Below are 20,648 nucleotides of genomic sequence, written 5' to 3'. Positions count from 1 at the left end.
GACCCTCCACTAGGTGCCCTTTTGTCACCCCACAACGCCTGGCTAGCTGGAAGCTCCCCTTTTCAACTCCCGGCCCTCGTTGCCAGGGCAACCCTCTTCAACCCCGCGCCTGGGCAGCCTCCCAGACGCAAGCTTCGAGGGCGCGGCATGCGTCTGACGTCACTACGTGGCGCCGCCAGATCCGGGGACCGGGCGAAGCCTCACTTTCCCGGAATCCCGGCCGCCGGTGACCGGAGTGGGGAAGTTGGGAGAGGGCGCCGAGCAAAAGTCCCACCCGGCGTGGGGGCTGGTGTGCGGGTCGCCGCGGGAGAGAGGCGCGGTAGGAACAGGTTGTGGGTGCCCCGGGCCGGGGCTGCGGGAATTCCTCGGTGCCGCCCGCGCTGTGACGGCCCTGCCGGCTTTCTCCCTGGCTTGTTGCTAAGGCCGCCAGACTCCGTTGCCAAGGACCTTGGAGCTGCTGAGCCTGAAGGGTGCTGAGCACCCTTCCTTCCCAGAGGTCTGGCTTTGGCGGAGAGTAGCCCTCGTTGGCCTTAATGGAAAACCGGCCGTCTGCCACCACCCTCTCCCCCTATTCCTTAAAAGCAAAACAAAAAAGCCCCCTTTTTTTGTTGCCCCCCCCCCACCATACAAGTCGCTTATTTTTTAACTTTGACAACAGCCTGGCCTTGAACTATTCTTAAATATTTGGAAATGTATGGTGATGGAGGGGAAGAGGGTAGGAAAATAGAAAGCAAATTTTAAGACTCAGTGCTGTCCCCTTGGATTTATTTTATGGTAAAAAGGAATTGTAATGGGTGGATACTGGGCTCTGTCGCTGCACTCTAGAATTTGAAGGAGCTCTAGAGATGGAGCATGGCTTCTTTAGCGGGGTGCCTATTACACTTTGGGAACTTTCTAAACAATGGATGAGAAAATAGGAAGAAACGGGGCTTCTGCCCCTTGATAATTTAGCACACTGTGTAGTGTAGTGGTCTCAGAGCGTGGTGCAAGAAGAAAATGCATATGGGGAAGGAAATAGGGTATGTGACCTATCCAAAAATAATGAAATGAAATTATGCTTTCCTATCATTGACACAGATATCCACAGCCCCTTTCAGATGAGCAGATGGGCTGCAGTACCTAAGGAAACTAAGGGAAAGTAAGGGTTCCACTGTGGATCCTGCTTGGTCTGCTTGCTCTCTGATATTATGACATCGTTTAGATGTTTGGGTCACGTGGATTCTAGTGCCTATTTAGAATCTTTGTATTGTTTTGTAAAAGTATGAGCTGTGACTGATAATATTTGTAGCACACAATAATTCTTACCTTTTCACTTCCTCTCATCATTATTACCTCTTTACACCACCCTTCATGTGTTAATGGAAAAGCACTCAAGAGAGTTAAGTGTCAGATAAATTAAGCAGTTTTCTTCTACAGACAACTCCTGAATCAGTCTTGTCAGTCGTATGCTCCCAGATGGATATATGTTTTTAAATACTTTATTTATTTATTTTAGAGTGAGAATGTGAGGGGTGGGGGTATAGAATCTCTATCAGACTCTCTGTTGAGCATGGAGCCAGTCTTGGGGGCTCAATCTCGGGACCTGGAGCAGAAATCAAGAGTTGGATGCTTAACTGAGCGACCTAGGCACCCCTGCCAGATGGATATTATTTTTAATATATTAATATTTTGAGAATACTTAATTTGTAAGGTAAAGGGTGATACTTCTAACAATAAGTGAAAAATATTTGTTTTTTGGAAAGAAGCTCTCTAATACAGAGTTTTTGAAAGTAGGTATAGAAGTGTTTGCATTGAGTATGTGTGTTTTGATGTTATTGCTGGAAGTTATGTAAGTGTATTACACGTAAAAACTGACCTGTATGCATAAAACCTTTGGGAGCTCAGTTTTCTGGCATGTTTTATGAAAGATTTTTAAATGAAGAGTTTCCTTGGTGTGCCTGGGTGGCTCAGTGGGTTGAAGCCTCTGCCTTCGGCTCAGGTCATGATCCCAGAGTCCTGGGATCGAGCCCCGCATCGGGCTCTCTGCTCAGTGCAGAGCCTGCTTCTCTCTCTCTCTCTGCCTGCCTCTCTGCCTACTTGTGATCTCTGTCTGTCAAATAAATAAATAAATAAAATCTAAAAAAAAAAAAAATAAATGAAGAGTTTCCATGGCTTTTTGAGCTCATTCAAAATATAACATAGCACCTTCCTACTAGTACCTCTCAGGAACATCTTTTTCACATAAAGGAAGGTAGAAGTTTCTTGTTTCAACAAAAACTTTGTAGGTTGGGTAGATAGTGTTGGAAAATATACACCATGATTTGATGGGGCCAGCTCTGCTTTCCTTATATTTCTGGGTAGGATCTTTGTGCTTCTTTTCAGCTATGACAGTTATTAAAATTTATGATCAAAAGGAATATTAATTTATTAGTTTTCACCAACATTAAAAGTAGTTACTTTAATTACCCCCAGTTACAGAGTCAAAGAAACAGAGACAGATTTATTTATTTCTAGATCATACTATTCTTATCAGGACCTTCTCAAAACAGAAACTTGAGACAATAGTAGATTGTCTCTGAATATTCACTGAAATGCAGTGTTAGGTCAACATATTTAAAGCCTTCCTTACCTTATCTTAAAGTAGTATGAAAAATTCAGTGAGGCATTGATTATCATAATTGTGAAAATGCCGTGGGAATGAATGTGAAGTAGGATATTGGGAGGTAAGTCATCTGCTAGTAGTAGGATGAGAAAATTAAGTGACTATATTAAATCAAGAAAATTGCATTTTAAAATTGTTCTGTGTATGAAACAATCCTACATTTAATTTATTCTTCCAAGGCACTTTGAAATGGTCACATCACGTTTGAAATATTTTGGGACTGAATTATGTGGAGTTCCATCCTTGTGAAGATTTCTAATTTGTCAAGTAGATGAAAATCATCTCATGAGGAATCACTGGAAAAAGCATCAGTGTTTATCCTGAAGAAGAGAAAACTAAGGAGTTGAGTCTGTCCCCACATATTTAAAAAACTGTCATTTGGAAGTGGAGGAAGGCTTCACCTGTGTTACCTTAATGAAGATCCTACAGTGTAGTTAATAACAAAAGCTTAAAGTGGGAAATGCTCTAGTGGAAGAATGACTGGAGTGCTATGCAAGTGAAGGAATGGAGTAATCAATTAGCAATAAGCAGGAAACAGTGCAGGAATCAGAGTGCCAAGGAATCAAGAGTGCCAAGAAACAGAGAAGATCAGGAAAGACGGTGTACAGCTTGGGATTGGAGCTAGACCTAGAAATACCAGCAAGCAATTGGGTATATGAATTTGGGTGCGTGTGATGGAGAGTTCTTTGGTAGAGATGAAAATTTAGAAGTAATCTGATTAGGCAGGAAATTATCACTGCGAACTGGAGTCCTCCTGTTAGTAGAAAAGAGGAAAGTGAGGAAGAGGGAGCAATGAACCATCACTGTCTGGTTAAGCAACTGATATATTACCTTATTTATCCTCAGTAAAAGCCTTTATAGGTTTGTATTATTCTCCCCTCTTAATAGGTCTGGAAATCAAGATTTAGGGAGATTAAATAATCTACCTAAATTCATAAACCTGGTAATTGGTAGAGATGAGGATACAGACCCCAATCTGAGCCAATAGCTCCTTCTATCTTATCACACCACATTGATCACATCTGTAGAGTTGAGTGTGGGAAGTGAAGGGAAAGAATAGAGAAAGAAGATCTTAAGTTTTTCATCATGAGGGACCAGAAAATTGGTGGTACATTGAATTAGCAAGGGGTCCATAACTTCAGTGTGATAACCTTAGTTTTGGTTATATTCAGTTTAAGGAGCTTGTAATGTACTGAGTAGGAGAGTTCGTTTTGTCCCTTGAAAAACAGGACTCGATACGCCGATGTTAGCATTTGGAACTTTGGAAATAGAGAGGCCAGAGAAGATAGAGATACTAGGGGATGTGCCAACCACATTCTCCTTTCAGATATCTAGTCCATATTTTCTGAATATAGCCAGAAGTTTGCAGTTGAGTTTCTAAAAACATATTTTGACAGTATGAATGGAAAAAAAGTTTATTCTTATATATCTTATTTTCTTACAGATTGTTTTCCATTTGCTATTATTGATAGTTATTGATGTTCATATAATTTCATATTTTCTCATTAGTCTTTCTGGTATTTTGTTCCATGCCATACCCTTTTTGTATCTCTTTTATTGTATTTTCTACTCTGTTCTGTGTTGGTCTTACGTTCTCAATGAATCCCTCATTCCCCAAATTCTGAAATCAAGTCTCATTCGACTGCAGGAATAAAAGGGAAGCAATGCAGAAATCAGAGTGCCATGGAGTTGTACAGTTGAGAAACAGAAAGGCAGGTACAGAACATTGCTTTTTAAATGAAAAGGTGAATTTTGTTAATAGACATTGTTATACAGATAGATAAGAGGGAGCTTTATCTCTTTCACCTCTTTTTTTGTTGATCTTCCGTTTTTTCCAGGTAGCTGTGATCAAAGGACATCATCAAGCATGCAAATAAAACATAGGACTACAGTTCAACAAAGCAACTCCTCATCTTCAACCAGTTCTCCAGAGACTGCAAGAAAAGTTCATCCTCGACCAAGTGATAAACTTAACCCTAAGACCATTAACCCTGTAGGTAAAAAAGACATTCCTGACTCAGCAGATTGTTTCAAAGTAATAGACATTTAGCAAACTGTTGAACCATTCTGAATGCTGTCCCAAGTTTCTTTTGTTTGTAATTTTTTTTTTTTTTTGCTTACATTTAAGCTAGTGACAAAAGGCATATGGTAATCATGATGAAGAATGGAAATGATGTGAGTATGGAAGTGAGAAGGTGTAGAGAATAACTAGTTATGGTATATACTATCATATTCATGGATGAGTGTACTAGAGTGTAAAGTAAATTGCACATCAGCTTTATTTTTATTTAATATAGTTCTTTTACTTCCTAACATCAATGAATAAACTTGTATTCAGTTGACATAGGATCAATTACCTGCTTCTAGTTGCATAAACATCTCCGACCATTTTGCTATGATCTATAAATATGTGGATCAGTGAATTATCCAAAAAGCGAGCACACCTGTGCTATAAAACCAGGTGGTGTCTGCCCAGCCTTGCATAGGGTAAGATGATCATGGTTTCAGCCTTCAAAAGGGATTATGAGAGTGGCTGAGACACTGACTTAGATGGCAGGTGAAATACAGCAAGGATACAATGAATTGGCCAAGGGCAGAAGATTTCTGACTTTACAAATGAAAAGTAGTATAAGCATGTGTGTTTCCTTCTTTCTGTAATTTGCACAGTATCAAGTTGAATTCCTGAAGAATGCCCTGCTCTCTTCTTGTTCTTGCTTCTTTTTCCTGTGTTTAGTTGAGAGAATTGATGGTGACACTTGAGTCTTCTTCCTCTCTTTAAGGAAGAACTTTTGAAAGTAGTAATATAACTAGCCCTAATTTTAAAACTTATTAAAAATGAAGGAAAATTTTGAGAAATAATGGTTTGACCTGAGAAGATAGTATATTATACAAGACAATGTCTAAGATCTGTACAAGCTACCAATCCAAAGTAAGTCAGTTAGAAGTCAGGATAGGGTTCACCACTGGGGAAAAAATGTAGTTAGGGATTGGGAAGAGGCACTGAGGAAGTTTCTAAGGTGCTGGTAACATTCAGGTATTCCACACCTGAGTATTATTACACCATTGTTTTGGAGAAGTCACTGGTCTGCATACTTATAATTTATGCACATAAATGTGTGTAAGTTTTGAGTATTTCACTTGAATCAAAAGTTTAAAAATTTTTTTTTAACTGAGGATAGTGGGGTGTATTTAATAAGGTTGATTATTTTAGAGTTGAAATATGGTCTGTAGTGATACGGTTAAAAATTGAAGGGACGGGGCACCTGGGTGGCTCAGTCAGTTAAGCATCTGCGTCTGCCTTCGGCTCAGGTCATGATCCCAGAGTCCTGGGATCGAGCTCCATATGGGCTTTCTGCTCAGCGGGGAGCCTGCTTCTCCCTCTCCAGCCCCCCTGTGCTTGTGTTCCCTCTTTCGCTATCTCTGTGTCATAAATAAATAAAAATCTTAAAAAAAAAAAATGAAGGGACAACAGTTTTTTTGTGTGTGTGGTAATGGAATTTTGGTAAAATTGGGTAAAAATTGACAAAACAAAGCCATTGGTAAAAAAAAAAAATTTTGATAATGTGGGACCTGGAGGATGAAAATATGATTATATCTAAAATGAGTTAAAAAGAAAAAGAAAGGAATTGCTTAGAATTTCAATCAGAAATTTTGTCTTGGTGGATGTTTTGGAAATTTAGGGATTATTTATATGACCTATAGGTTCAAAAAGTAAGATCATTTGCTAATAGTTGCTCTGACTAAAAAAAGTATCTATAGCCCTAAGTTGTCTTAACTTTTCCCTCAGTAGAAGAATATTTTTTCAGCTTTCCCTATATAATATGATTACTTGAAAACAGTTTTTTTTTTTTTAAGATTGTATTTATTTATTTGACAGACAGAGATCACAAGTAAGCAGAGAAGCAGGCAGGGTGGATGGGGGTAAGCAGGCTCCCCACTAAGCAGAGAGCCTGATGTGGGGCTTGAACCCAGGACCCCAGGACCATGACCTGAGCCAAAACAGAGGCTTTAACCCACTAAGCCACCCAGGCGCCCCCAAAACAGTTTTTAAAACATATTTTTCTTAGTAGGAATTTTAGTTAGATGAATGAAATATTAGAATTTCTTTGAATTATGCAGAATGTGGATTGAAGTTTATAAATGAATCTCTTATTATAATATTATATGCTAATGAAATTTTCATCTATGTGTTTTAACTTCAAACATGTGCTTTTCCAGAGGAAAAAGTTAATTCTAAACTTATGCCCTTAAATGTATTTTTTAATTATTGCATTTATTTTTAAAGATTTTTTAGCTAGTTACATCTTTAAAATAGATTAGTAAGTTTGTACTTTGTAATTTAGACAACTGTATTTCATTTGGTTATATTCAAGTACCATGTGAATTTACTTTTTGTGCCTAAATTATTTGTGTCTCTGATCGACTATGTTGAAATTATGTATGCTGTGGTTATTCAGTTGTTGTGATCAGTTGCTTCTTACATGGTCTTTGGGAATACAGACTTAATGTATTCTTAAGGTAATACATAGACAAATGCAAAATTATGAAGTTTTGTATCTAAGCAGACACATCCAGGCATATGTTTGTGAGAGCCTTGTTCTATCTTCAGCTCTATCACCCCTTTCCATCCTAAGCCTTTCTCTTTTAGAGAAGCGTAAAATGAGTTTGGAGAAATTACAGGTTCCCTGACTGTCCAGACATTTGCCTGGAGGACAAGTAGGAGATGTGTTGGAGGCTGAAAACAAATCTGCTTTCTCTATACTTACCTCTCCTTTTCCATGGACCCCTCACCTTGAAAGAACACAGTGGCAGATAGTAGAAAAATGTATTACCTTTACTATATTTATTTTTGATGTTCATTCTTAATAGTATTTATCTGTATTATATTTATTAGACATGTAATTCCAGCTTCCTTCAAGCCTTCCAAAACAAGTTAGGGGTATAAATGAAGTAGAGAACGCGTGTTTGGGGTTCCTGTACTGAGGGGTTGATAATTTTCCTCAGTTTTGTTGCTGAGCAGGTTGATGCACTTGGTACCAGTGTCGTGGGTTGAAAGCCAGGGTGTCCACTCGCCCCTGACCTCATAGGATTAAAGCTGATTAGGTACCTTCACAAAGTGGAGGTGATAATATATTTATCATATTCTTTTCATTTTTTATTTCAGTTTGGTGAACAATCACGAGCTCCTTCTGCATTTGCAGCCATTTACTCTAAGGGAGGGATTCCTTGCAGGTAAAATCAATACAGGTTATAACTGACCGTATTATTCAAAATAATTGAGTAAAATCGATAACAGTGTTTAGTTTAAATGTATTGAAATCTTTATTTACTAGGGAGGTTGAAATAGGTACTTTATTCAGGCTTTGGTTGTTGAACTGGTATAGATCGTGGGATATTGTTGAAGAAGATCATTTTAATTCCAAAATAGAATTACCAATAGATCTATAATTTAAGAAATTGAATGAACCAGTTTCTGAAATAATATAAGCCTTCATAGGCTTGGGCAAGTTGCAAATAAATAGCCTATTTTATTTGTAAACTGAAAATTGACCATTGAACAAAACTGTTTCATTATTTTTTGAAATGATATTTCAAAAATTTTAAAAATTACTGAAATTATATTTTTTAATGAGTACATTTCGGGGTAAACATCAGAACTGTTCTAAAGAAAACAATACAATTACTAATAGAGTGATACCATTTTAAGATTTCACTATCAAGAAACATTTATTTCTTCTAAGTATATCCAGTTTTAACCTGTTCTAGATGATGAAAAATACTATTTTCATTGTAAAAAGAGTAATCACAACATTCTTTCTGTAGTCTGAAATTCAAGAAATACAGTTTTTCGTCGTATCTTCAGATTTGGACGCATAAGCTCACATTCTTCATTTTATTCTCATTCTGAGTTGAGACTGTATTTTAAGTTTCTTGTACCTCCCTTTCTCACTCCACACAATTATGGTTGCTAAAATAGTAAAAATGTTACCAAGGTCTCTTGATATGAAGAAAATAAGGCTAAAGAAGGTGTCAAGAAGTTGAGAACAACAAAAGGGAAACATTTGAAGGTGATGTGTAAGTTCACTGTCATAATTATGATAGCTCATTGATGTAGTCACACATCAAAACATATAAAATTTTATACTTTAAAACCATGTGCAGTTTTTTGAATGTTTTTTTTTTTTTTTTTTAAGATTTTATTTATTTGAGAGAGAGAGTGAGCACAACTGGGGGAAGCAGAGGCAGAGGGATAAGCAGCCTCCCCATTAAGCAAGCAGGGAACCTAACAAGGGGCTCGATCCTAGGACCCCAAGATCATGACTGAGCCAAAGGCAGGCACTTAACCAGCTGAGCCACAGAGGCGCCTCTGTTGAATGTTGGTTATGTCTCAGTAAATGTTTAAAACAAAATAAAACAAAACAGCAGTGACTAATTGAAGGGGCTACCACTTTTTAACCTGGTGTGGGCTACTTAACCTCCTGCCCTCAGTTTTCTTCCATTTAGCAGGGCTAAAATCTGCCTTGTCTACACAGATCATTAGGATTAAGTTATCCATATATGAAAAATATTGTTCCATATAAAACAAGTTATTGTTTCTCATTCTCATTGTTTGCACATCTGTAGGTTATCTGTTTTAATTATGACTGAAACATGTCAAGTGTAGCATTTGTATTAAGACTCACAGACAGCAGTATGATTGAGTTCTGAAACTGTGGGCTTAACAAATGTGGAGTTTAGTTTTGCCATCAAACAATTTTACCAGAAGAGTAGGAGTTTGTGAGATTATAGACATTGTTGCATAAGATATCTTTGTAATACCATTTCAAGTTATGGTATCCCTACATGTTATGGAATAGTTCTAGTATGGTTATGTTATAGAAAGGGTAGGAATATGTTAGATAATTACTGTTTAGGATATAATTACGTTGCCCATGTTATGTTCACTGATATTTGTTATTTTAGATTGGTCCATGGTTCAGTGAAACACAGATTACAGTGGGAATGTCCTCCTGAAAATCTTCCATTTGATCCTCTTCTTATTACTTTAGCTGAGGTAAATGTATATTCCATTTCTCCTGAATGTTTATGGAAAAAAAAAAACTTTAAAAATTATATTAAGTATTATTTTGTAATGCATCAGTAAATCTTATTCTTTGCTCTGGAAACAAGAGTCAATCGATGTCATTAAAATACCACACTCCCTTAGGAATTAATTATGATCAATATAAGTTTATTAGAAACTGATTAATCAGGTTTATAAACAACTTAATCTACACAGGATTTTATAGATAAGTGGATGAAATATTCATACTTAATTCCCAAAATAAAAGTACTTAAAGTCATAGGGAATTAGTTATTTCAGTAGAACATCAACAATTTAATCTAAACTGCATCAGATAACGAGTGATCTGTTTCTACACAACCAGTCCTGTTTAATATGAGCATATGTTTCATAGGGAACTGATTTTAACTACTTAAACGTCCTTTTGGAGAAGTCTCTGGGCTTTTGTCTACCTGTACATTTTAAGTACAATATCACGGAGATCATTTTTTAATAGAGGATTTTAGGAAAACTTCTGATCAGTTCCTTTATATTATTTAACATTTTATATCAGGAAAAAGTTGGCAGAGTATTAGCTTGAGGTGGATTAGTGATCTCTTCTGTAAAATTTATTCCTTTTGTTAGAGTCACAAGTTGAGAAATGAATTAATCTGTTGTCTTGTATTTAAGTTATAGATACTGGTCTTTTTTAAGAGTTAAGGATCATTTTTGTTGTCTTTGTTTTTTTTTAATTTATTGCAGAATTATTTTGGTATGATAGTGGTATATTTTTATAGGTAGCCTATTTTGAAATTGAGTTTTGATCAAAGTCTTTTAAACTTGGTATTAAAAACTTAAAATGTGGGGCGCCTGGGTGGCGCAGTGGGTTAAAGCCTGCCCAGCGGGGAGCCTGCTTCCCTCCCTCTCTCTGCCTGCCTCTCTGCCTACTTTTGATCTCTGTCTGTCAAATAAATAAATAAAATCTTTTAAAAATTTAAAAAAATGAAAACCTAAAATCTATCAGTGTTTCATTTGTTCTTTTAAGAATTTTAAACTTTTTGTATATGGTAACAAACCATTCTTTAGATGAATCAGTACTATAGTAACACCTTTGAAAATGTGCCCCAGCTAATCATAACGGGATGGGAATACTTTAATTTGGAGAGTCCCTAGAGGGAGTCTGTGTTTAATGGAGATCACATAAAGTCAGTCCTTTAAATACTTATTTTCCAAACACCATTGCCTTTATTTCTGTGTTGGGTAGATTGTTAGCCTTCGCCTCTACTCACTTAACAATGGGGAAGTACTGACAGGACCACCACTATGGAAATCCACTTCACCTCTTGACCTGATTCCTCATCTCTAAAATGAATGGGATCGGGGCACTCTTAAGAGGCTAGAACCTGTGGTGCAAAGTGGTGCTGGTGTGCTTGGCTTGCACAGCTTTCAAAAGCATCCAGGAAAGGAAATGTTTGATCACTGTTGGAAGCAGGTAGTTTGGTCTAGAGGGCAAATTGATTGAAAATTACTATTTTTAGGCATGACTTTGCAGCTAGTTATATTTATTCACAGACAATAAGAAGTCCAACTGAGGGAGTATTACTATTGCTTTTTTTGTTTGATGTTTTTACAGAAAGCCAGATGGCCCTTCTAACTTGACTCAGAGTGATGGGTTAAATCATGAAAGAGTACTATCTAGTAGTTGCTGATGCATTTAGGGTGAAAGAGATTATACAGGTTTTTATTCATATTTTTATTTCACATCCTAAAGTAAAAAAATGACATTTATAATCTTACATTGGTTTTTGAACCTAGGAAATGATGTTTTAAAAATACCTTAATGTAAAATATTTAAATATGAAGGGAACAATATTTTAGAAACTCATTAAACAAGTTGTAAAGTCACTGTAAAGGTAGGAGATCCAATAATTATGCCCTAAAATGGTGGTTATAAACCAGCATTTTAGATGCTTTTAGGCAGTATTTGGGAGTATATACAAAATGTTTTTTAGTATCTTAGTGTGTCTTAGGGTGTTCTTTTATTTTTTCTTTTATTTACCTTTCTTTACCTCCTTCTGTTCTCTTTCTTATTTCCTTTATTTTTCCTTTGCTTTTCCTTCCCTTTTTCCCGTTCCTTTGATTTTTAAAACATTTTTCTTTCTTGCTGTGGGTAGAAATTCTTCCTGTCTCATGTATGTCCATTGTTCCACAGTTTCTGAGTGTAATTGAAATTGTAATTATTGAAATTATAAATCATGATTAGGAAAACCATAATAAAACTTTATTTTCATTTAGACTAGTGAGGATTCAATTTTGTGTCTTGTTTGTTTCTGTGTTTTGTCTTTGACAGGGTTTGAGGGAGACTAAACATCCATACACCTTTGTGTCGAAGGAGGGTTTTAGAGAATTGCTGTTGGTCCAAGGAGCTCTTGAGAAAGCTGTACCTTTGCTTCCAAGACTGATTCCTGTGCTAAAGGCAGCTCTGGTATTTTCTATTCATTTGGATTTCCTGTGGTCATTTAGACTTCTTTATGTCTTTTTTCTTTTAAATTGTATTTATATTGGTCCTTTACCTGTGATTTTGATGCATGTGCAAAATTAGGCCACACTTATTCAGGGACAAATAATTACTTATTTAAGACACCTTTAGAGGGTATATGAAAGATAGAAGAAAGAGTACATTTGGAGTAATTGGAGAAAGTAATAAAACTCATATCAGTCTTGCTGCATGCTGTGATAAGTTTCAGTTAGTGTTTCAGTCAAGCTAGAAATTTATTTTTTTGTTTCTAGATGGTATAGCATTAAAGGTTGGTTATCTTCTGTTTTTGAATGTTCAATCTTACTTTTTTCTGGTTTGACCTTTCTTTTTCTCTAACTTTTCTTTTCTCCTCTTCCCTCTCCTGTCCCAACTAACCCCACAGGTCCACATGGATGATGAAGTGTTTGCAAGAGGACTGAATGCTCTCGTGCAGCTGAGTATAGTTGTTGGTCCTTCTCTAAATGACCATCTGAAACATCTGCTTACAAGTGTAAGTATTGAAAAGATGAGAGAGTGGTTGTGAATGGTGTATCATGCCCTGTCTGTATCTTGTCATGATTCAGTGGCTTCAGATTAATCATTAACTGATTCAGAAATCTTAAAAAAAAAAATCCATCATTCTTTAAAAAAAATATAGATCAGACCTAGTAGTTCATAAAACATTTTACAAATGTACAGTATTCTCTCTAATTTTTTTTAATGGAAAGCACTTACATGAGCAGAACTTAGGGTTATAAGAACAAGCAAGCAGAAGTTGAATGGACAAAAATTAAAGGACAGTATAATGATATTATGCCCATGTTGATTAGTCATGAATTATAAGGATGCCTCCTGTAGGGGTATATACCTGTGATTGTGCATTGCCACAGCCATGTTTTTCATCTTTGTTTTTCCCTGTAAGTTTTTTAGTGAGTCTGTAAATAGTATTCAGGATGAGACTTTTTTTCCTCTTAAGTGTAGTTTAATCCTGAGGACAAGTATTCACTTGGATACTGGACAGTTTAGCAAGTCCCCAAGACAACACATAGGTTGCTAGAAGGACTCATGAGACTCAGAAAAGCTGTTATTTAGTCTTTCAGTTTATTATAGTTAATAATATACAGAAAGAATACCAGTTAAAATCAATGAAGGAAGGAGGTGCATAGAGCAGAGCCCAGGAAGGACCAAGTGTGGAGCATCCACTTGTCCTTCCTCCCAACAGAGTTGTGTGGACAGTGCTGGTCTTTTCCAGCAAGGATATGTGGCAACACACAAGGAGTATTGCCATCCTGAGAAACTCACCTCAGTGTGGTGTCCAGGCATGCATGTTCATGTTAGGGGCCTACCGTGCCAGCATGACTGGCTGTATGCATGGCTGACCTTAGTCTCCAGCCTCTCCAGAAGTTGAGTTGAGTTGTGGCCCAAGGCCCCCCGGGAAACAAAGATACTCTTACCTGGCAGGTCATACCAAGGGCGTAGGGTTTCCATCTAGGAGCCAGGGAGAAAAACCAGTCCTTTCTTTAGGCAGAGTTAATCCTTTACTGCACACACTGATAAACAATTGAAAGTCCCTGCTGGAATAACCCACAGCCAGAATTTCTGTGTTCATCTTTCTGTAGTTCAGAGTTGAAGCATGTATTTTGATCATAGTTCCACTGTTTTTTTTCCCCGGACCCATTTATCTGAGAGATCCCAGAACTTTAACTTCTTATTCTACAGAGACTAATATACTCCAGGAACATTTGACCAAGCCTGTCGAAAGTAGGGATGATAGTGAATCTATCAGGACTGCTGTGCTGAGTCTAGGAATGGTGGGAGATGAATTCCCACCAGCACCAGGTGCTTGATAGGGAGAAGACACGTGGGAATGGACTCTGAAACTTTAGTATGTGGGAAGCCTTGGGAACGAAGGAAGAAAATCCTGGCAGGTTTTTGCTTATAATGTCTAAACATTATTCAGCAGGTTGTCCCTGAATAAACACAGGAATTTCACCCTAACAAATAAAATGGCTCATTTTAGATTGATTGCTCCAGTCAGACAAGCAATATTTTAACAAATCTGTTGCTCTCTGGCCTCCCATTTTGTGCCAATTATTATGCTATAGGCACTTAGACTATAATGCTGAACAAAAAACGATATGCTCTCTGCCCTTGTGGAGATTGGTTTCTGTTTTTTTTGGGAGAAATAAGTAGCAAGGACATCCACTGAGAAGGTTGGAATGAGGTGAAGGGAATATGATATACAAGAAAAGGAATCACATGGATCCTTCCTGCACTTGAAGTTGAGCAAGGCCCAGAACCTTCACTTCCTAAATATTCCTAAATAGCCTCCCAATCCCACCCATCAGGGCAGAAAGAAAAAAGCCAGATTAACAACTAAACTATGTAAGTTTCTTTATTTGTTTTAATTTTTCTGGGCCAGTAGCATTAATGTTTGGTCACTCACATTCTTCTCCAGAACCCTGCCTTTTCTTATACTGGACTGACTTAAGGGGGCCTTTCACATTCTGGAGTGTCAGCACTCTGGGAAGGTCTGGTTAACACACAGACGTTCACATGCCTGTGGTATTCCATAGCCGAAATAGGCCATGTGGGTTTAAATCTTGGTCTGTTAGTGCACACCACCAAGAGACAGGCACCCCTGACAATCCATTGAGGTGCTTTGGTGCTCCTTCCTTACCTCACTTAACCCCTGTTAGCCAGAAAGACTCCATTTTGATTTACATATATTTTTGTTTATAGACCTCTGCATTAGATGTTATTTGAAGGGGTTCCTTGACTAGAAAAAGAATTTCAAAACCAGTTACTGAGCCCATATACAACTCATTTTATTCATAGGCAAAATAAGTCACATCCTTTCTTAGCTTCAGTTCAGACCTCCACTGACCCTGGTGGAAAGAGGAAATAAATCTTGATAAAAATGCAGAACCAAGGCCTTTGCTCAGAGATCCTGGTTAAGTAATTATGGTGTAGGACTCTAGAATTCTAGTACTTTTTGAGTAAGGATATCAGATGATTCTGGAGGTAGTGCTTCATGGATCTGCCCATAAGCCACTGCTCCTTGGTAGTGGGGTCTGCAGAAAGCAAACCAAAGATCTGATTTTGCAAGGGGTACTTTTTCTTTTTCTTTTTCTTTTCCTTTTCTCTTCTTTTCTTTTCTTTTCTTTTCTTTCTTTTCTTTTCTTTTCTTTTTTTAATCCATGCTGGGCATGGAGCCCAGTGAGGGGCTTCAACTCGTGACCCTGAGATCAAGACCTGAGGTGAGATCAAGAGTTGGAAGCCCAATTGACCGAGCCCGTGAGGTACCCCAAGAGGCACTTTTTCTTGTCCATCCCTAGGACTATCTGTCCTCTCATTTAGAGTTGCTTTTCTCACATTTTTATCTTTTTTTTTTTTTTAAAGATTTTATTTATTTATTTGACAGACAGAAATCACAAGTAGGCAGAGAAGCAGGCGGGGGGTGGGGAGCAGACTCCCTGCTGAGCAGAGAGCCCCATGTGGGGCTGGATCCCAGGACCCTGGGATCATGACCTGAGCCGAACAGAGGCTTTAACCCACTGAGCCACCCAGGCGCCCCTCACATTTTTATCTTTTGGGGAATATTCTGACCCTTCCTCATCTTTAGTTTTGACCTGACTCAAGAAGGGCTTCTAACTCAGTGCTCAGTGATGGGAAGCAGTCTTGGGTTTCTTCCATCCATGTGAAGAGGAACAACCAGAAACCAAGTCTAGGGCAGGCCCTTATAAGTATTTGATCACTGACTAATTCTTGCATGGGCTTCATTTGTATTCCCAGAAAGTGGAGCCATGATCAAGTCTTGCTCTAGGCTGAAATGTTTAGGTCTTTGGGTGAGTAGAGTAATTGAGACATTTGGTGGGAGAACACTATTATAGGTTGTACCTGATGATCTGAATTGCTGTTTTTTCCTCTTTGTTCGTATGATACTATCCTCCCTCACCTTGTGCTCTCCCTTTTCAGTCAGACTTCCACCTTTCTATCTAAAGCCCATTCAAGCCGTGCCTAGGGACAGGTGGTCTTGTGGTTTGTAGTCTGAATGTCCTAACTGTTAGAGGGTCATTCATGTGAATGCTCTCTCCTTTTTGTCTCTTCCCTTTCTTACACTGTAGGAAACATGTGTTTTAAGAGGTTTAGCTTTCCATCATGGTCCTCCAAATGCTCTTGCAAAATACAAAATGGAAAAGTATGCAGTTTCATAGAAAACTTACACTGGATACCATACTGTACCAGATTTTATAGGATTCGCATGATTTGAAATAATATGAATTCTCTTTTAACAAATTTAATGGGTCTATTATGTATAAATTTCAATGAGATATTTTCTGAAAGAAGCCTTGGAGTCTAAAACAAATGAAATGGTATTTGGGTACTTCTATACAGTAAGGTCTCAGTGGTTTTATTTCTAGTTAGCATACTCTTTAGTGAAGTTTACTTAAGCCTGGGGTGAATATTGTTGATTTTCAAATCATTTCATTCTCCCAATCTTACTTTAAAAGCTTTCCAAGAGACTGAGGGATAAGAAATTCAAAGAGCCAATCACCAGTGCATTACAGAAGCTAGAACAGCATGGTGGAAATGTAAGTAAAACATTATTCCTTAAGTCATATATATATATATATGTATATATACATATATATATATATATATTTTTTTTTACTTTTACACTACAAAATTGTCTATATATAATGTATTATTTCAGCCATAAGTAATCATGTGGAGTTCATAGTATTTTCATATGAGAGCTCAGAGTTTCTGTCTTGCATGGATCATAGTTTTTGAACATTGGGACCCAGACCAGACTGTGTAAATGCTGGGCCTATACACTTTGTCTGTGCTTATGTGGCACTCCATGTGGTGCAGATTTGCAGGTTTTTTTTTATTTTGGATGTTTTTGCTTAGACCATAGGAAAGTTCAGAGAAGAAACATTAATGTAGAGAGCTCATTGAAGAATGTACTTTTTTTTCTTTCATTTGCCGTCTTTTCTGTCTAAAAAATTGACAGTTTTCCCATCCAAGGATTGAAATGCGATCCCCAAATGGCTGCAATACCATGTCTGGAAGTGCACATGTTCTGGAACATGCGTGTGCACATGCATACACATGCAAGAATGACTCCTGCAAGCAGGAGTCTTGCAAGCAAGAGTGGGAGGGAGGGAATCTCATTATTTTCTGTGTGGTGTCAAATAAGTAGGTTAATTGAATTTTCATCTTTTAAAGAAGTGTTCACGTCATGTAGTCTTGGAAGTATTTCTGTAAAGCAGTGATCCCACCTTGTTTGGAGATTACATTTAATCAGATCTGAATGATAACGTTGCATGTGATTATTTTAGTATTGTAGAACTTAGTTTCATTGGAGGTACTTTCTAAAGGAATTATAAAGAAAATTTGTGTGACCATATACAGTTTTAAAATGGCAGAAGTGTTAGTTTAAGCTTTGTGTAAATTACCTAATTTGACCAATTCCAGTGACTTAAAATTGGTTATATTCTTCTCATGAGAAATGCTTAGAAAAAAGTTTAGGAGGAGGAAGTAAGTCCCTAGATTTCTTTGTTGTGTGTGGAGGATTAGCATTCAGACACCTTGTTGAGATGTACAAAACCATCTCCTAGCCCATCCAGTGTCTCTCAGCAAAAAGGACATTCTTTTTGCTTGCAAATGCACTTCTGAGAATTGGAAAGCAAAATAATTGGTCATTTCCTCCCCTGTGAAATGCAAGTAAACAGATGCTAAATATTGATGGCACAGCTTTCAATCTGAAACTCTCCCTAGGTGTTTTTCACACTTTCTGTGGAATGGGGCAAAAGGAAAGGGACTGGCCCAGTGTGTTAGATTTCAAGGGTGAATGGGGAGGAGGGAATAGTTTTCAAGTAAATAAACTTGAAAGGGGAATACAGAGGGATGTAGATGACCAGCCCAGGGCCACAGAGGTAGCTAACAAGGAGTTCCTGTTACTGCCACTTATTCTCATTAGTTTGGAATCCTGCTAATACAGAATTTTAAAAAATGATGATGTTAAGTATTGTGTATTCCTTTAGACTTTTTCTCATTTGTCTAAAGTCTTACATGATATTTTAATTAATAATTATATTTGATCAGAGATTTCTGTTGGGATACCATTAATATAATTATTGATCATACTTTCTGGTGGCCTAATGACCATCATGCTTGCTTTTGGTACTTTATAATCTTTCATGAAATTAATAAATGCTGTTCTTTCCCTACTAAAACCTTAAAATGTCTATATATCTTTCTTTAAATAGTAGAGATGAGTCTTTAAAAGGGTCTTCTCAGTATTGCAGTTTCTCATTTCTTGGGGCTTGTGTGCCCCCCAGTGATAGAAACAGTCAACTTCTGGAGAGACAGGAAAGTCTGCTCCAGGCACATTCTCATTTTCTTACAAGTGATCAGTTTGCTACCTGCCTTAAGTAGCATTCATTTCACTCTTACCTTGATTTAATTTTCGTCCTAAATTATAGGCACTATACTTCTACACACCACAATCTTGATTGAGCATGTGGGAAGTTACTACATGTCGGGGCCTCAGTTGGGTGTTATTTATTTATTTATTTATTTATTTACAGATTTTATTTCTTTATTCGAGAGAAAGAGAATGAGTGGTGGCGAGGGGCAGAGGGAGAGAGACAAGCAGGCTCTGCACTGAGCAGGAAGCCCCACGATGGCTTGACCCCAGGACCCTGAGATCATGACTTGAGCCGAAGGCAGAGGCTTAACAGACTGTACCACCCAGGCAGGCGACCCTCAGTTGAGTACTTTGTGGACATTAAACTCACTGAATCCTCACTGACGCTCTCAGGGGTAAATTTGTTGTTATTACCCTTTAAAGATCTAGAAACTGAGTCTCAGAAATAAATAGCCCCAGATTTGATAGTGAAGTGACTGGCAGAAGCTGGATTCAAATACTGGTGGTATGGTTCCTAACTACTTCCTTAGTTCAGTACTTTTTTTTTTTAATGGTAGGAGACAACCTGTATTTTACTCAACTGAGAAAAAAGTTCACTTCTCATTCCATCATTCTGTTCCCATTCCATTTTGTTTGTTTTGAGTTTTGGATACTCTTTTAAGCATGCTCCTATAGGTGGAATACCTATTAGGACAACGCTTTGTGATACTAATGAAGCTGTTTTTTTCTGTTGACAGGGAAGCCTTATCATCATCAAATCCAAAATTCCAACATACTGCTCCATATGCTGTTGAAGAAGGGAGCCCACAGAAATATTGTTACTCCCTGGTGACAGGTGTTAAGTGGTGACCATAGGTACCTTTGGAACCTTTTCAGATTTACTTCCATTTCCGTTTATTCTTCTGTCAGTCACAGCCACCGTTCATTATTTACTTCATTAAGATGAGTATACAGTACCACTGAATCATAGTAAAAGTTATTCATCAACAACAAAAATAGTATGGTCAATGATGGAAAACTATTAAAAACAGTTCTATAATAGTACAATTTTGTGGGGTTGGTTTTTCATATTTTACAGTTTGGTATGAACAACCATTATTGGGTTATAGCAGATGTGTTTGTATTTATTTTCTAGTGCCTTTCTTTATTAATAGCCCTTTTCACAATCATTTTGTAGCTGTGTACTTATTTTTAGACGTTTTGTCATTTCTTGGGTTTTATACTTATCAATGCTATAGAAATTTAAAGTAGTGGACAAACATTTGTGAATTCACTGTTAATTATTGTCTGTAAATATGTATTTTATGGTGTAGGATACTTGGAAAAATTTCATTCCAGAGTATTCTAGTTTAAGACATTTTTTTAAATATGTAAATTCTCTTGTAAGTATGTTATTTATTACACCTCTTTAAAGCTATCTAAACTTTAGGAGTTGTTTATATTTAAGTAAATGTTAATTTTGTATCTCATAGTCTGAAAATACTGGAGATACTCATTTCTTGAAGATACTCAGAAATTAAAATCTTAAAACTCTTAAATGTACCCAGTGATTTTGTTGTGTTTACTTAAGTTTAACAATTAATTTAATTGGAAAGTCTTTCAAGACCTACTTGATAGGCATAGTTCTCAGTGATGACATTGTAGGAGCTGACCCTGGATCATTCTACAAGAGAAAGGAATAAGAGTGAGAAAGAGAAAACAGGAATAAGACTTTCCATCCTAAGGGAAAGAAGGGAGGCCATAGGGACATGAATAGCCACACCAGATCCAAAGCAGACTTACTTTTGGAGGGATGGAGATTAGGGTTACTCTTTTATTTGGGGGAGCAGCCATATTATATCTCAGCACCGCTGAAGAACACCTTGCTCCATCCCTCAAATACGTGGAGTGACCTCTTTGCAATTCTCATTGCAGATACAGTCTCACAGCTGGAATTTAAAAGAGTACAAATAATTTCTGAAGAGTCCTAATTGCAGAAATGCCTGTTTATCCCTCGGAGCTCTTGTCC

At 37.4% G+C, this 20,648-nt stretch overlaps 1 protein-coding gene across 10 annotated transcripts; it reads left to right on the top strand.

The window, feature by feature from the left end:
- Positions 1-151: 151 nt before the first annotated feature.
- Positions 152-20,178, top strand: PACRGL (parkin coregulated like). Of its 10 annotated transcripts, none has more exons than XM_082727337.1 (11): positions 152-319; positions 4,290-4,357; positions 4,480-4,638; positions 4,770-4,816; positions 7,536-7,576; positions 7,808-7,873; positions 9,605-9,695; positions 12,034-12,168; positions 12,605-12,712; positions 16,716-16,796; positions 19,378-20,178. In XM_082727337.1, the coding sequence occupies exons 2-11, from the start codon at positions 4,306-4,308 to the stop codon at positions 19,432-19,434; spliced, it is 837 nt and encodes a 278-aa protein (XP_082583463.1). In that variant the 5' UTR covers positions 152-319; positions 4,290-4,305; the 3' UTR covers positions 19,435-20,178. The 10 variants fall into 10 exon arrangements, with proteins under 10 accessions (XP_082583463.1, XP_082583469.1, XP_082583472.1 ...); XM_082727341.1 differs by having other exon boundaries at positions 255-319; positions 4,484-4,638; XM_082727340.1 differs by lacking the exon at positions 4,770-4,816 and having other exon boundaries at positions 165-319; positions 4,480-4,634.
- The last annotated feature ends 470 nt before the right edge of the window (positions 20,179-20,648 follow it).

The sequence above is a fragment of the Mustela nivalis genome, assembly GCF_964662115.1.
Source record: "Mustela nivalis genome assembly, chromosome: 4".
Classification (NCBI taxonomy): Eukaryota; Metazoa; Chordata; class Mammalia; order Carnivora; family Mustelidae; genus Mustela; species Mustela nivalis.
Note: the sequence above shows the minus strand (reverse complement) of the source record. Positions and strands in the feature narration are given on the sequence as shown.